This window comes from Coregonus clupeaformis, unplaced genomic scaffold (assembly GCF_020615455.1).
Source record: "Coregonus clupeaformis isolate EN_2021a unplaced genomic scaffold, ASM2061545v1 scaf0907, whole genome shotgun sequence".
Taxonomy (NCBI): Eukaryota; Metazoa; Chordata; class Actinopteri; order Salmoniformes; family Salmonidae; genus Coregonus; species Coregonus clupeaformis.
The window spans coordinates 73,802-91,911 of record NW_025534361.1 but is presented as its reverse complement, the minus strand read 5'-3'; the positions used below and the strand labels follow the sequence as shown (position 1 = coordinate 91,911).

The window sequence follows — 18,110 nt, the reverse complement described above, 5'->3', positions numbered from 1 at the left end:
CAGGGGGAGAGAGAGACAGACAGGGGAGAGAGAGAGACAGACAGGGGGAGAGAGAGACAGACAGGGGGAGAGAGACAGACAGGGGGAGAGAGAGACAGACAGGGGGAGAGAGAGACAGACAGGGAGAGAGAGAGACAGACAGGGGGAGAGAGAGACAGACAGGGGGAGAGAGACAGACAGTGGGACATGGAATCTGCGTATTTCTCCAAAGCTCAGTTGTCCTGAGTCTGCACAGAACTGCCAGGACCTCGGATCAATAGAGACACTTAAGTCTTTTCATGAAAATAGTAATGGCCTCTAAACCTTCCATCTGCATACTGGACCCTATTCCAACTAAACTACTGAAAGAGCTACTTCCTGTGCTTGGCCCTCCTATGTTGAACATAATAAACAGCTCCCTATCCACTGGATGTGAACCAAACTCACTAAAAGTGGCAGTAATAAAGCCTCTCTTGAAAAAGCCAAACCTTGACCCAGAAAATATAAAAAAACTATCGGCCTATATCGAATCTCCAATTCCTCTCAAAGAAAATTTAAAAAGCTGTTGCACAGCAATTCACTGCCTCCAGCCTGGCTTTAGACCCCATCATAGCACTGAGACTGCCTCCAGTCTGGCTTTAGACCCCATCATAGCACTGAGACTGCCTCCAGTCTGGCTTTAGACCCCATCATAGCACTGAGACTGCCTCCAGTCTGGCTTTAGACCCCATCATAGCACTGAGACTGCCTCCAGTCTGGCTTTAGACCCCATCATAGCACTGAGACTGCCTCCAGTCTGGCTTTAGACCCCATCATAGCACTGCCTCCAGTCTGGCTTTAGACCCCATCATAGCACTGAGACTGCCTCCAGTCTGGCTTTAGACCCCATCATAGCACTGAGACTGCCTCCAGTCTGGCTTTAGACCCCATCATAGCACTGAGACTGCCTCCCAGTCTGGCTTTAGACCCCATCATAGCACTGAGACTGCCTCCAGTCTGGCTTTAGACCCCATCATAGCACTGAGACTGCCTCCAGTCTGGCTTTAGACCCCCATCATAGCACTGAGACTGCCTCCAGTCTGGCTTTAGACCCCCATCATAGCACTGAGACTGCCTCCAGTCTGGCTTTGGACCCCATCATAGCACTGAGACTGCCTCCAGTCTGGCTTTAGACCCCATCATAGCACTGAGACTGCCTCCCAGTCTGGCTTTAGACCCCATCATAGCACTGAGACTGCCTCCAGTCTGGCTTTAGACCCCATCATAGCACTGAGACTGCCTCCAGTCTGGCTTTAGACCCCATCATAGCACTGAGACTGCCTCCAGTCTGGCTTTAGACCCCATCATAGCACTGAGACTGCCTCCAGTCTGGCTTTAGACCCCATCATAGCACTGAGACTGCCTCCAGTCTGGCTTTAGACCCCCATCATAGCACTGAGACTGCCTCCAGTCTGGCTTTAGACCCCATCATAGCACTGAGACTGCCTCCAGTCTGGCTTTAGACCCCATCATAGCACTGAGACTGCCTCCAGTCTGGCTTTAGACCCCATCATAGCACTGAGACTGCCTCCAGTCTGGCTTTAGACCCCATCATAGCACTGAGACTGCCTCCAGTCTGGCTTTTAGACCCCATCATAGCACTGAGACTGCCTCCAGTCTGGCTTAGACCCCATCATAGCACTGAGACTGCCTCCAGTCTGGCTTTAGACCCCATCATAGCACTGAGACTGCCTCCAGTCTGGCTTTAGACCCCATCATAGCACTGAGACTGCCTCCAGTCTGGCTTTAGACCCCATCATAGCACTGAGACTGCCTCCAGTCTGGCTTTAGACCCCATCATAGCACTGAGACTGCCTCCAGTCTGGCTTTAGACCCCATCATAGCACTGAGACTGCCTCCAGTCTGGCTTTAGACCCCATCATAGCACTGAGACTGCCTCCAGTCTGGCTTTAGACCCCATCATAGCACTGAGACTGCCTCCAGTCTGGCTTTAGACCCCATCATAGCACTGAGACTGCCTCCAGTCTGGCTTTAGACCCCATCATAGCACTGAGACTGCCTCCAGTCTGGCTTTAGACCCCCATCATAGCACTGAGACTGCCTCCAGTCTGGCTTTAGACCCCATCATAGCACTGAGACTGCCTCCAGTCTGGCTTTAGACCCCATCATAGCACTGAGACTGCCTCCAGTCTGGCTTTAGACCCCATCATAGCACTGAGACTGCCTCCAGTCTGGCTTTAGACCCCCATCATAGCACTGAGACTGCCTCCAGTCTGGCTTTAGACCCCATCATAGCACTGAGACTGCCTCCAGTCTGGCTTTAGACCCCATCATAGCACTGAGACTGCCTCCAGTCTGGCTTTAGACCCCATCATAGCACTGAGACTGCCTCCAGTCTGGCTTTAGACCCCATCATAGCACTGAGACTGCCTCCAGTCTGGCTTTAGACCCCCATCATAGCACTGAGACTGCCTCCAGTCTGGCTTTAGACCCCATCATAGCACTGAGACTGCCTCCAGTCTGGCTTTAGACCCCATCATAGCACTGAGACTGCCTCCAGTCTGGCTTTAGACCCCATCATAGCACTGAGACTGCCTCCAGTCTGGCTTTAGACCCCCATCATAGCACTGAGACTGCCTCCAGTCTGGCTTTTAGACCCCATCATAGCACTGAGACTGCCTCCAGTCTGGCTTTAGACCCCATCATAGCACTGAGACTGCCTCCAGTCTGGCTTTAGACCCCATCATAGCACTGAGACTGCCTCCAGTCTGGCTTTAGACCCCATCATAGCACTGAGACTGCCTCCAGTCTGGCTTTAGACCCCATCATAGCACTGAGACTGCCTCCAGTCTGGCTTTAGACCCCATCATAGCACTGAGACTGCCTCCAGTCTGGCTTTAGACCCCATCATAGCACTGAGACTGCCTCCAGTCTGGCTTTAGACCCCATCATAGCACTGAGACTGCCTCCAGTCTGGCTTTAGACCCCATCATAGCACTGAGACTGCCTCCAGTCTGGCTTTAGAACCCCATCATAGCACTGAGACTGCCTCCAGTCTGGCTTTAGACCCCATCATAGCACTGAGACTGCCTCCAGTCTGGCTTTCTTTAGACCCCATCATAGCACTGAGACTGCCTCCAGTCTGGCTTTAGACCCCATCATAGCACTGAGACTGCCTCCAGTCTGGCTTTAGACCCCATCATAGCACTGAGACTGCCTCCAGTCTGGCTTTAGACCCCATCATAGCACTGAGACTGCCTCCAGTCTGGCTTTAGACCCCATCATAGCACTGAGACTGCCTCCAGTCTGGCTTTAGACCCCATCATAGCACTGAGACTGCCTCCAGTCTGGCTTTAGACCCCATCATAGCACTGAGACTGCCTCCAGTCTGGCTTTAGACCCCCATCATAGCACTGAGACTGCCTCCAGTCTGGCTTTAGGACCCCATCATAGCACTGAGACTGCCTCCAGTCTGGCTTTAGACCCCATCATAGCACTGAGACTGCCTCCAGTCTGGCTTTAGACCCCATCATAGCACTGAGACTGCCTCCAGTCTGGCTTTAGACCCCCATCATAGCACTGAGACTGCCTCCAGTCTGGCTTTAGACCCCATCATAGCACTGAGACTGCCTCCAGTCTGGCTTTGAGACCCCATCATAGCACTGAGACTGCCTCCAGTCTGGCTTTAGACCCCATCATAGCACTGAGACTGCCTCCAGTCTGGCTTTAGACCCCATCATAGCACTGAGACTGCCTCCAGTCTGGCTTTAGACCCCCATCATAGCACTGAGACTGCCTCCAGTCTGGCTTTAGACCCCATCATAGCACTGAGACTGCCTCCAGTCTGGCTTTAGACCCCATCATAGCACTGAGACTGCCTCCAGTCTGGCTTTAGACCCCATCATAGCACTGAGACTGCCTCCAGTCTGGCTTTAGACCCCATCATAGCACTGAGACTGCCTCCAGTCTGGCTTTAGACCCCATCATAGCACTGAGACTGCCTCCAGTCTGGCTTTAGACCCCATCATAGCACTGAGACTGCCTCCAGTCTGGCTTTAGACCCCATCATAGCACTGAGACTGCCTCCAGTCTGGCTTTAGACCCCATCATAGCACTGAGACTGCCTCCAGTCTGGCTTTAGACCCCATCATAGCACTGAGACTGCCTCCAGTCTGGCTTTAGACCCCATCATAGCACTGAGACTGCCTCCAGTCTGGCTTTAGACCCCATCATAGCACTGAGACTGCCTCCCAGTCTGGCTTTAGACCCCATCATAGCACTGAGACTGCCTCCAGTCTGGCTTTAGACCCCATCATAGCACTGAGACTGCCTCCAGTCTGGCTTTAGACCCCATCATAGCACTGAGACTGCCTCCAGTCTGGCTTTAGACCCCATCATAGCACTGAGACTGCCTCCAGTCTGGCTTTAGACCCCATCATAGCACTGAGACTGCCTCCAGTCTGGCTTTAGACCCCATCATAGCACTGAGACTGCCTCAGTCTGGCTTTAGACCCCATCATAGCACTGAGACTGCCTCCAGTCTGGCTTTAGACCCCATCATAGCACTGAGACTGCCTCCAGTCTGGCTTTAGACCCCCATCATAGCACTGAGACTGCCTCCAGTCTGGCTTTAGACCCCATCATAGCACTGAGACTGCCTCCAGTCTGGCTTTAGACCCCATCATAGCACTGAGACTGCCTCCCAGTCTGGCTTTAGACCCCATCATAGCACTGAGACTGCCTCCAGTCTGGCTTTAGACCCCATCATAGCACTGAGACTGCCTCCAGTCTGGCTTTAGACCCCATCATAGCACTGAGACTGCCTCCAGTCTGGCTTTAGACCCCATCATAGCACTGAGACTGCCTCCAGTCTGGCTTTAGACCCCATCATAGCACTGAGACTGCCTCCAGTCTGGCTTTAGACCCCATCATAGCACTGAGACTGCCTCCAGTCTGGCTTTAGACCCCATCATAGCACTGAGACTGCCTCCAGTCTGGCTTTAGACCCCATCATAGCACTGAGACTGCCTCCAGTCTGGCTTTAGACCCCATCATAGCACTGAGACTGCCTCCAGTCTGGCTTTAGACCCCATCATAGCACTGAGACTGCCTCCAGTCTGGCTTTAGACCCCATCATAGCACTGAGACTGCCTCCAGTCTGGCTTTAGACCCCATCATAGCACTGAGACTGCCTCCAGTCTGGCTTTAGACCCCATCATAGCACTGAGACTGCCTCCAGTCTGGCTTTAGACCCCATCATAGCACTGAGACTGCCTCCAGTCTGGCTTTGTAGACCCCATCATAGCACTGAGACTGCCTCCAGTCTGGCTTTAGACCCCATCATAGCACTGAGACTGCCTCCAGTCTGGCTTTAGACCCCATCATAGCACTGAGACTGCACTCGTGGAGGTGGTAAATTACCTTTTAATCTGTCCTCGTGCTCCTAGACCTTAGTGCTGCTTTTGACACCATCGATCACCACATTCTTTTGGAGAGATTGGAAACCCTAATTGGTCGACAAGGACAAGTTCTTGCCTGGTTTAGATATTATCTGTCTGAAAGATATCAGTTCGTCTCTGTGGATGGTTTGTCCTCTGACAAATCAATGGTAAGTTTCTGCGTTCCTCAAGGTTCCGTTTTAGGACCACTGTTGTTTTCACTATATACAGTGGGGAAAAAAGTATTTAGTCAGCCACCAATTGTGCAAGTTCTCCCACTTAAAAAGATGAGAGAGGCCTGTAATTTTCATCATAGGTACACGTCAACTATGACAGACAAATTTAGAAAACAAAATCCAGAAAATCACATTGTAGGATTTTTTATGAATTTATTTGCAAATGATGGTGGAAAATAAGTATTTGGTCACCTACAAACAAGCAAGATTTCTGGCTCTCACAGACCTGTAACTTCTTCTTTAAGAGGCTCCTCTGTCCTCCACTCGTTACCTGTATTAATGGCACCTGTTTGAACTTGTTATCAGTATAAAAGACACCTGTCCACAACCTCAAACAGTCACATTCCAAACTCCACTATGGCCAAGACCAAAGAGCTGTCAAAGGACACCAGAAACAAAATTGTAGACCTGCAACAGGCTGGGAAGACTGAATCTGCAATAGGTAAGCAGCTTGGTTTGAAGAAATCAACTGTGGGAGCAATTATTAGGAAATGGAAGACATACAAGACCACTGATAATCTCCCTCGATCTGAGGCTCCACGCAAGATCTCACCTTGTGGGGTCAAAATGATCACAAGAACGGTGAGCAAAAATCCCAGAACCACACAGGGGGACCTAGTGAATGACCTGCAGAGAGCTGGGACAAAAGTAACAAAGCCTACCATCAGTAACACACTACGCCGCCAGGGACTCAAATCCTGCTGCGCCAGACGTGTCCCCCTGCTTAAGCCAGTACATGTCCAGGCCCGTCTGAAGTGTGCTAGAGTGCATTTGGATGATCCAGAAGAGGATTGGGAGAATGTCATATGGTCAGATGAAACCAAAATAGAACTTTTTGGTAAAAAACTCAACTCGTCGTGTTTGGAGGACAAAGAATGCTGAGTTGCATCCAAAGAACACCATACCTACTGTGAAGCATGGGCGTGGAAACATCATGCTTTGGGGCTGTTTTTTCTGCAAAGGGACCAGGACGACTGATCCGTGTAAAGGAAAGAATGAATGGGGCCATGTATCGTGAATTTTTAAGTGAAAACCTCCTTCCATCAGCAAGGGCATTGAAGATGAAACGTGGCTGGGTCTTTCAGCATGACAACGATCCCAAACACACCGCCCGGGCAACGAAGGAGTGGCTTCGTAAGAAGCATTTCAAGGTCCTGGAGTGGCCTAGCCAGTCTCCAGATCTCAACCCCATAGAAAATCTTTGGAGGGAGTTGAAAGTCCGTGTTGCCCAGCGACAGCCCCAAAACATCACTGCTCTAGAGGAGATCTGCATGGAGGAATGGGCCAAAATTGGGCCAGCAACAGTGTGTGAAAACCTTGTGAAGACTTACAGAAAACGTTTGACCTGTGTCATTGCCAACAAAGGGTATATAACAAAGTATTGAGAAACTTTTGTTATTGACCAAATACTTATTTTCCACCATAATTTGCAAATAAATTCATTAAAAATCCTACAATGTGATTTTCTGGATTATTTTTTCTCATTTTGTCTGTCATAGTTGACGTGTACCTATGATGAAAATTACAGGCCTCTCTCATCTTTTTAAGTGGGAGAACTTGCACAATTGGTGGCTGACTAAATACTTTTTTTCCCCACTGTATTCTACCTCTTGGTGATGTCATTCGGAAACACAATGTAAACTTTCACTGCTATGCGGACGACACACAGCTGTACATTTCGATGAAACATGGTGAAGCCCCAAAATTGCCTACCCTGGAAGCCTGTGTTTCAGACATAAGGAAGTGGATGGCGGCAAATGTTTTACTTTTAAACTTGGACAAAACAGAGATTCTAGTTCTAGGTCCCAAGAAACCAAGAGATCTGCTGTTGGATCTGACAGTTAGTTCTAGGTCCCAAGAAACAAAGAGATCTGCTGTTGGATCTGACAGTTAGTTCCAGGTCCCAAGAAACAGAGATCTGCTGTTGGATCTGACAGTTAGTTCTAGGTCCCAAGAAACAAAGAGATCTGCTGTTGGATCTGACAGTTAGTTATAGGTCCCAAGAAACAAAGAGATCTGCTGTTGGATCTGACAGTTAGTTCCAGGTCCCAAGAAACAGAGAGATCTGCTGTTGGATCTGACAGTTAGTTCTAGGTCCCAAGAAACAAAGAGATCTGCTGTTGGATCTGACAGTTAGTTATAGGTCCCAAGAAACAGAGAGATCTGCTGTTGGATCTGACAGTTAGTTCTAGGTCCCAAGAAACAGAGAGATCTGCTGTTGAATCTGACAGTTAGTTCTAGGTCCCAAGAAACAAAGAGATCTGCTGTTGGATCTGACAATTAATCCTGATGGTTGTACAGTCGTCTCAAAACTGTGAAGGACCTCGGCGTTACTCTGGACCCTGATCTCTCTTTTGACGAACATATCAAGAATATTTCAAGGGCAGCTTTTTTCCATCTTCGTAACATTGCAAAAATCAGAAACTTTTAGTCCAAAAATGATGCAGCTAATCCATGCTTTTGCCACTTCTAGATTAGACTACTGCAATGCTCTACTCTCCGGCTAAAGCACTAAATAAACTTCAGTTAGTGCTAAACACGGCTGCTAGAATCTTCACTAGAACCAAGAAATGTGATCACTTGGCCTTAATGGCCATGTACTCTTATAATATCCACCCTGCACAGCCAGAAGACGACTGGCCACCCCTCAGAGCCTGGTTCCTCTCTACCCAGTACAGCCAGTAGAGGACTGGTCACCCCCTCAGAGCCTGGTTCCTCTCTACCCAGTACAGCCAGAAGAGGACTGGCCACCCCTCAGAGCCTGGTTCCTCTCTACCCAGTACAGCCAGAAGTGGCCTGGTTCCTCTCTACCCAGTACAGCCAGGAAGAGGACTGGCCACCCTCAGAGCCTGGTTCCTCTCTACCCAGTACAGCCAGTAGAGGACTGGCCACCCCTCAGAGCCTGGTTCCTCTCTACCCAGTACAGCCGAAGAGGACTGGCCACCCCTCAGAGCCTGGTTCCTCTCTCCAGTACAGCCAGAAGTGGCCTGGTTTCCTCTCTACCCAGTACAGCCAGAAGAGGACTGGCCACCCCTCAGAGCCTGGTTCCTCTCTGCAGTACAGCCAGAAGTGGCCTGGTTCCTCTCTACCCAGTACAGCCAGAAGAGGACTGGCCACCCCTCAGAGCCTGGTTCCTCTCTACCCAGTACAGCCAGTAGAGGACTGGCCACCCCTCAGAGCCTGGTTCCTCTCTACCCAGTACAGCCAGAAGAGGACTGGCCACCCCTCAGAGCCTGGTTCCTCTCTAGGTTTCTTCCTAGGTTCCTGCCTTTCTAGGGAGTTTGTCCTAGCCACCGTGCTTCTACATCTGCATTGCTTGCTGTTTGGGGTTTTAATGCTGGGTTTCTGTATAGCACTTTGTGACATCTGCTGATGTAAGATACATCTGATTTTGATTTGATAAAGGGGATATATTTTATTACAAATAGAAGGGTTAGGGTTAGGGCTCCTAAGAAGAGAGTAAGATAAATACATCTGATTTAAGAGTTGATAAAATGTATATTTTATGGGTTGTCAATCTCAATCTGCATCAGAACCCATGGCATTAATTAAATACTTAAATATAGAACCCATGGCATTAATTAAATACTTAAATATAGAACCCATGGCATTAATTAAATACTTAAATATAGAACCCATGGCATCAATTAAATACTTAAATATAGAACCCATGGCATCAATTAAATACTTAAATATAGAACCCATGGCATCAATTAAACACTTAAATATAGAACCCATGGCATTAATTAAAGATTTAAATACAGAACCCATGGCATTAATTAAAGATTTAAATACAGAACCCATGGCATCAATTAAAGATTTAAATACAGAACCCATGGCATCAATTACAGATTTAAATACAGAACCCATGGCATCAATTAAAGACTTAAATATAGAACCCATGGCATTAATTAAAGATTTAAATACAGAACCCATGGCATTAATTAAATACTTAAATATAGAACCCATGGCATTAATTAAAGATTTAAATACAGCAGAACCCATGGCATTAATTAAATACTTAAATACAGAACCCATGGCATCAATAAAAGATTTAAAAACAGATTCATGATATTCAAATGTAATGAAAATACATATTTGGTCAATTGTCTTAACCCACCTGTCTGAGGCTTAACTCCTTCCAGGACAGGAAACACACCTCCAGGAAACAGGAAATGACTGGTCACACAGCTTAAAACAACACAGCATCTCCATGGTTACAACACTAACACGTTATCTCCACGGTTACAACACTAACATGTCATCTCCACGGTTACAACACTAGTGCACCTTTCATGTCCAAGTCTAAAGGCTATGTCAACATGAACTCACGAGTGATTGAAGTCCAAAAGCTAGCAATGGGCGGATTCTATTATACTGAGCCGCGGGGCACCGGTCTATGCCCCGTGACGTGAACTGGAAAAGCTGTGAGGGAGGAGAGCCCTTCTCAAATCCAACAGTAATCTGCGTCGCTCGGTCATGTTGTCAACAAGGCAGCATGGTGCATCATCCAGAAACATACAACATCTCTTTTGTATAAGATATATGTTTGAATTTTATAACTAGTTTTCAGTGGGAAGGCAGATAAGGTGTTTTTATCAAAAGCAATCACTTTTGCGTGTGAAAACACAGAATCCTATTAATTACTCCACATGCTTAATTACGTCACTTATGTTTTGATCCGACTTCGCGTCGGACAGAGCGGGGCACCTGGCTGAAGCCCGGGAGGCAGCCCGGTTCCAAAACCAATGCAATCAACTTTCACCAGGTGCAAAACAAGTTTACCCGGCAGCCCAGGCCAGATTAATCGAATCCCCTCATTAGCAATCAACAATTTCCTTATCAGCCCTTTGTGAAACAGAAGCTTCTCTTTTTCTCTTTTTCCCAACCCCCTGGACACCACACAGATAAGGGAGGCTGGTTAGGGTTAGACCCCCCCTGGACACCACACTGATACGAGAGGCTGGTTAGGGTTAGACCCCCCCTGGACACCACACTGATACGAGAGGCTGGTTAGGGTTAGACCCCCCCCTGGACACCACACTGATACGAGAGGCTGGTTAGGGTTAGACCCCCCCTGGACACCACACTGATACGAGAGGCTGGAAACACAAGAGGCTGGTTAGGGTTAGACCCCCCCTGGACACCACACTGATACGAGAGGCTGGTTAGGGTTAGACCCCCCTGGACACCACACTGATACGAGAGGCTGGTTAGGGTTAGACCCCCCTGGACACCACACTGATACGAGAGGCTGGTTAGGGTTAGACCCCCCCTGGACACCACACTGATACGAGAGGCTGGTTAGGGTTAGACTCCCCCTGGACACCACACTGATACGAGAGGCTGGTTAGGGTTAGACCCCCCCTGGACACCACACTGATACGAGAGGCTGGTTAGGGTTAGACCCCCCCTGGACACCACACTGATACGAGAGGCTGGTTAGGGTTAGACCCCCCCTGGACACCACACTGATACGAGAGGCTGGTTAGGGTTAGACCCCCCCTGGACACCACACTGATACGAGTCTGGGTAAAGTCTGATTCAGACTGAGGACCCAGGGCCCTATCAGGTCATCAGTAGCTGTCTGGGTAAAGTCTGATTCAGACTGAGGACCCAGAGCCCCATCAGGTCATCAGTAGCTGTCTGGGTAAAGTCTGATTCAGACTGAGGACCCCTATCAGGTCATCAGTAGCTGTCTGGGTAAAGTCTGATTCAGACTGAGGACCCAGGGCCCTATCAGGTCATCAGTAGCTGTCTGGGTAAAGTCTGATTCAGACTGAGGACCCAGGGCCCTATCAGGTCATCAGTAGCTGTCTGGGTAAAGTCTGATTCAGACTGAGGACCCAGGGCCCTATCAGGTCATCAGTAGCTGTCTGGGTAAAGTCTGATTCAGACTGAGGACCCAGAGCCCTATCAGGTCATCAGTAGCTGTCTGGGTAAAGTCTGATTCAGACTGAGGACCCAGAGCCCTATCAGGTCATCAGTAGCTGTCTGGGTAAAGTCTGATTCAGACTGAGGACCCAGAGCCCTATCAGGTCATCAGTAGCTGTCTGGGTAAAGTCTGATTCAGACTGAGGACCCAGGGCCCCATCAGGTCAACAGTAGCTGTCTGGGTAAAGTCTGATTCAGACTGAGGACCCAGGGCCCCATCAGGTCATCAGTAGCTGTCTGGGTAAAGTCTGATTCAGACTGAGGACCCAGGGCCCCAACAGGTCATCAGTAGCTGTCTGGGTAAAGTCTGATTCAGACTGAGGACCCAGGGCCCTATCAGGTCATCAGTAGCTGTCTGGGTAAAGTCTGATTCAGACTGAGGACCCAGAGCCCCATCAGGTCATCAGTAGCTGTCTGGGTAAAGTCTGATTCAGACTGAGGACCCAGGGCCCCATCAGGTCATCAGTAGCTGTCTGGGTAAAGTCTGATTCAGACTGAGGACCCAGAGCCCCATCAGGTCATCAGTAGCTGTCTGGGTAAAGTCTGATTCAGACTGAGGACCCAGAGCCCTATCAGGTCATCAGTAGCTGTCTGGGTAAAGTCTGATTCAGACTGAGGACCCAGAGCCCCATCAGGTCATCAGTAGCTGTCTGGGTAAAGTCTGATTCAGACTGAGGACCCAGGGCCCCATCAGGTCATCAGTAGCTGTCTGGGTAAAGTCTGATTCAGACTGAGGACCCAGAGCCCCATCAGGTCATCAGTAGCTGTCTGGGTAAAGTCTGATTCAGACTGAGGACCCAGAGTCCCATCAGGTCATCAGTAGCTGTCTGGGTAAAGTCTGATTCAGACTGAGGACCCAGAGCCCCATCAGGTCATCAGTAGCTGTCTGGGTAAAGTCTGATTCAGACTGAGGACCCAGAGCCCTATCAGGTCATCAGTAGCTGTCTGGGTAAAGTCTGATTCAGACTGAGGACCCAGAGCCCCATCAGGTCATCAGTAGCTGTCTGGGTAAAGTCTGATTCAGACTGAGGACCCAGAGTCCCATCAGGTCATCAGTAGCTGTCTGGGTAAAGTCTGATTCAGACTGAGGACCCCTATCAGGTCATCAGTAGCTGTCTGGGTAAAGTCTGATTCAGACTGAGGACCCAGAGCCCCATCAGGTCATCAGTAGCTGTCTGGGTAAAGTCTGATTCAGACTGAGGACCCCTATCAGGTCATCAGTAGCTGTCTGGGTAAAGTCTGATTCAGACTGAGGACCCAGGGCCCTATCAGGTCATCAGTAGCTGTCTCCAGACTGAGGACCCAGGGCCCTATCAGGTCATCAGTAGCTGTCTCCAGACTGAGGACCCAGGGCCCCATCAGGTCATCAGTAGCTGTCTGGGTAAAGTCTGATTCAGACTGAGGACCCAGGGCCCTATCAGGTCATCAGTAGCTGTCTGGGTAAAGTCTGATTCAGACTGAGGACCCAGGGCCCCATCAGGTCATCAGTAGCTGTCTGGGTAAAGTCTGATTCAGACTGAGGACCCCTATCAGGTCATCAGTAGCTGTCTGGGTAAAGTCTGATTCAGACTGAGGACCCCTATCAGGTCATCAGTAGCTGTCTGGGTAAAGTCTGATTCAGACTGAGGACCCAGAGCCCCATCAGGTCATCAGTATCTGTCTGGGTAAAGTCTGATTCAGACTGAGGACCCAGGGCCCCATCAGGTCATCAGTAGCTGTCTGGGTAAAGTTTGATTCAGACTGAGGACCCAGGGCCCTATCAGGTCATCAGTAGCTGTCTGGGTAAAGTCTGATTCAGACTGAGGACCCAGGGCCCTATCAGGTCATCAGTAGCTGTCTGGGTAAAGTCTGATTCAGACTGAGGACCCAGAGCCCCATCAGGTCATCAGTAGCTGTCTGGGTAAAGTCTGATTCAGACTGAGGACCCCTATCAGGTCATCAGTATCTGTCTGGGTAAAGTCTGATTCAGACTGAGGACCCAGGGCCCTATCAGGTCATCAGTAGCTGTCTGGGTAAAGTCTGATTCAGACTGAGGACCCAGGGCCCTATCAGGTCATCAGTAGCTGTCTGGGTAAAGTCTGATTCAGACTGAGGACCCAGGGCCCTATCAGGTCATCAGTAGCTGTCTCCAGACTGAGGACCCAGGGCCCTATCAGGTCATCAGTAGCTGTCTCCAGACTGAGGACCCAGGGCCCCATCAGGTCATCAGTAGCTGTCTGGGTAAAGTCTGATTCAGACTGAGGACCCAGGGCCCTATCAGGTCATCAGTAGCTGTCTGGGTAAAGTCTGATTCAGACTGAGGACCCCTATCAGGTCATCAGTAGCTGTCTGGGTAAAGTCTGATTCAGACTGAGGACCCAGAGCCCCATCAGGTCTTATTTTCTGTCATCATTACAATCTGAGGATATTAAGACCAACCACTCCCATCCAACTGTAGTGTTTACCTGGGTCTGTCATCATTACAATCTGAGGATATTAAGACCAACCACTCCCATCCAACTGTAGTGTTTACCTGGGTCTGTCATCATTACAATCTGAGGATATTAAGACCAACCACTCCCATCCAACTGTAGTGTTTACCTGGGTCTGTCATCATTACAATCTGAGGATATTAAGACCAACCACTCCCATCCAACTGTAGTGTTTACCTGGGTCTGTCATCATTACAATCTGAGGATATTAAGACCAACCACTCTCATCCAACTGTAGTGTTTACCTGGGTCTGTCATCATTACAATCTGAGGATATTAAGACCAACCACTCCCATCCAACTGTAGTGTTTACCTGGGTCTGTCATCATTACAATCTGAGGATATTAAGACCAACCACTCTCATCCAACTGTAGTGTTTACCTGGGTCTGTCATCATTACAATCTGAGGATATTAAGACCAACCACTCCCATCCAACTGTAGTGTTTACCTGGGTCTGTCATCATTACAATCTGAGGATATTAAGACCAACCACTCCCATCCAACTGTAGTGTTTACCTGGGTCTGTCATCATTACAATCTGAGGATATTAAGACCAACCACTCCCATCCAACTGTAGTGTTTACCTGGGTCTGTCATCATTACAATCTGAGGATATTAAGACCAACCACTCCCATCCAACTGTAGTGTTTACCTGGGTCTGTCATCATTACAATCTGAGGATATTAAGACCAACCACTCCCATCCAACTGTAGTGTTTACCTGGGTCTGTCATCATTACAATCTGAGGATATTAAGACCAACCACTCCCATCCAACTGTAGTGTTTACCTGGGTCTGTCATCATTACAATCTGAGGATATTAAGACCAACCACTCCCATCCAACTGTAGTGTTTACCTGGGTCTGTCATCATTACAATCTGAGGATATTAAGACCAACCACTCTCATCCAACTGTAGTGTTTACCTGGGTCTGTCATCATTACAATCTGAGGATATTAAGACCAACCACTCCCATCCAACTGTAGTGTTTACCTGGGTCTGTCATCATTACAATCTGAGGATATTAAGACCAACCACTCCCATCCAACTGTAGTGTTTACCTGGGTCTGTCATCATTACAATCTGAGGATATTAAGACCAACCACTCCCATCCAACTGTAGTGTTTACCTGGGTCTGTCATCATTACAATCTGAGGATATTAAGACCAACCACTCCCATCCAACTGTAGTGTTTACCTGGGTCTGTCATCATTACAATCTGAGGATATTAAGACCAACCACTCCCATCCAACTGTAGTGTTTACCTGGGTCTGTCATCATTACAATCTGAGGATATTAAGACCAACCACTCCCATCCAACTGTAGTGTTTACCTGGGTCTGTCATCATTACAATCTGAGGATATTAAGACCAACCACTCCCATCCAACTGTAGTGTTTACCTGGGTCTGTCATCATTACAATCTGAGGATATTAAGACCAACCACTCCCATCCAACTGTAGTGTTTACCTGGGTCTGTCATCATTACAATCTGAGGATATTAAGACCAACCACTCCCATCCAACTGTAGTGTTTACCTGGGTCTGTCATCATTACAATCTGAGGATATTAAGACCAACCACTCCCATCCAACTGTAGTGTTTACCTGGGTCTGTCTTCATTACAATCTGAGGATATTAAGACCAACCACTCCCATCCAACTGTAGTGTTTACCTGGGTCTGTCATCATTACAATCTGAGGATATTAAGACCAACCACTCCCATCCAACTGTAGTGTTTACCTGGGTCTGTCATCATTACAATCTGAGGATATTAAGACCAACCACTCCCATCCAACTGTAGTGTTTACCTGGGTCTGTCATCATTACAATCTGAGGATATTAAGACCAACCACTCCCATCCAACTGTAGTGTTTACCTGGGTCTGTCATCATTACAATCTGAGGATATTAAGACCAACCACTCCCATCCAACTGTAGTGTTTACCTGGGTCTGTCATCATTACAATCTGAGGATATTAAGACCAACCACTCCCCATCCAACTGTAGTGTTTACCTGGGTCTGTCATCATTACAATCTGAGGATATTAAGACCAACCACTCCCCATCCAACTGTAGTGTTTACCTGGGTCTGTCATCATTACAATCTGAGGATATTAAGACCAACCACTCCCATCCAACTGTAGTGTTTACCTGGGTCTGTCATCATTACAATCTGAGGATATTAAGACCAACCACTCCCATCCAACTGTAGTGTTTACCTGGGTCTGTCATCATTACAATCTGAGGATATTAAGACCAACCACTCCCATCCAACTGTAGTGTTTACCTGGGTCTGTCATCATTACAATCTGAGGATATTAAGACCAACCACTCCCATCCAACTGTAGTGTTTACCTGGGTCTGTCATCATTACAATCTGAGGATATTAAGACCAACCACTCCCATCCAACTGTAGTGTTTACCTGGGTCTGTCTTCATTACAATCTGAGGATATTAAGACCAACCACTCCCATCCAACTGTAGTGTTTACCTGGGTCTGTCATCATTACAATCTGAGGATATTAAGACTAACCACTCCCATCCAACTGTAGTGTTTACCTGGGTCTGTCATCATTACAATCTGAGGATATTAAGACCAACCACTCCCATCCAACTGTAGTGTTTACCTGGGTCTGTCTTCATTACAATCTGAGGATATTAAGACCAACCACTCCCATCCAACTGTAGTGTTTACCTGGGTCTGTCTTCATTACAATCTGAGGATATTAAGACCAACCACTCCCATCCAACTGTAGTGTTTACCTGGGTCTGTCATCATTACAATCTGAGGATATTAAGACCAACCACTCCCATCCAACTGTAGTGTTTACCTGGGTCTGTCTTCATTACAATCTGAGGATATTAAGACCAACCACTCCCATCCAACTGTAGTGTTTACCTGGGTCTGTCATCATTACAATCTGAGGATATTAAGACCAACCACTCCCATCCAACTGTAGTGTTTACCTGGGTCTGTCATCATTACAATCTGAGGATATTAAGACCAACCACTCCCATCCAACTGTAGTGTTTACCTGGGTCTGTCATCATTACAATCTGAGGATATTAAGACCAACCACTCCCATCCAACTGTAGTGTTTACCTGGGTCTGTCATCATTACAATCTGAGGATATTAAGACCAACCACTCCCATCCAACTGTAGTGTTTACCTGGGTCTGTCATCATTACAATCTGAGGATATTGAGACTAACCACTCCCATCCAACTGTAGTGTTTACCTGGGTCTGTCTTCATTACAATCTGAGGATATTAAGACCAACCACTCCCATCCAACTGTAGTGTTTACCTGGGTCTGTCTTCATTACAATCTGAGGATATTAAGACCAACCACTCCCATCCAACTGTAGTGTTTACCTGGGTCTGTCTTCATTACAATCTGAGGATATTAAGACCAACCACTCCCATCCAACTGTAGTGTTTACCTGGGTCTGTCATCATTACAATCTGAGGATATTAAGACCAACCACTCCCATCCAACTGTAGTGTTTACCTGGGTCTGTCATCATTACAATCTGAGGATATTAAGACCAACCACTCCCATCCAACTGTAGTGTTTACCTGGGTCTGTCATCATTACAATCTGAGGATATTAAGACCAACCACTCCCATCCAACTGTAGTGTTTACCTGGGTCTGTCTTCTGGGTATGTAGTGTTGCTGGGGTTAGTAACCATGTACTTCCTGTATACAGACTTAAACACAGCGTCCTGGTCCTCCCATTGGCGACTGCTGATCAGGTGGTTCTGTCCTGAGCCAATCACATTGCCGTCCTCGGTCTTCTGCAACACCTCAAATGGACTCTTCATGGTAGATCCTGTCAAATACGACAGATACAATGTCTTCCTGTTATTCTCATGTTGATACAATGTCTTCCTGTTATTCTCATGTTGATACAATGCCTCCCCTCCTTGTTCGGGCAGGATTCGGCGTTCGTCGTCACCGGAGTACTATCCACTGCCGCCCCAATCATCATCACAATTGTCTTGTCTTGTCAATCACACACACCTGGTTCTAATCCCCTCATTAGTCTGT

General features: G+C 48.0%; 1 protein-coding gene across 1 annotated transcript in view; it reads right to left on the bottom strand.

Moving 5' to 3' along the window:
* LOC121562017 (WD repeat-containing protein 93-like) overlaps window positions 1-18,110 on the bottom strand; it is a 36,686-nt gene that overhangs the window by 2,828 nt on the left and 15,748 nt on the right. Inside the window, exons 6-7 of the mRNA XM_045217076.1 lie at window positions 17,706-17,892; window positions 9,774-9,844 (exon numbers count right to left, since the gene is read on the bottom strand). Coding sequence (XP_045073011.1) covers window positions 9,774-9,844; window positions 17,706-17,892 — 258 coding nt within the window. The remainder of the gene's footprint in view (window positions 1-9,773; window positions 9,845-17,705; window positions 17,893-18,110) is intronic.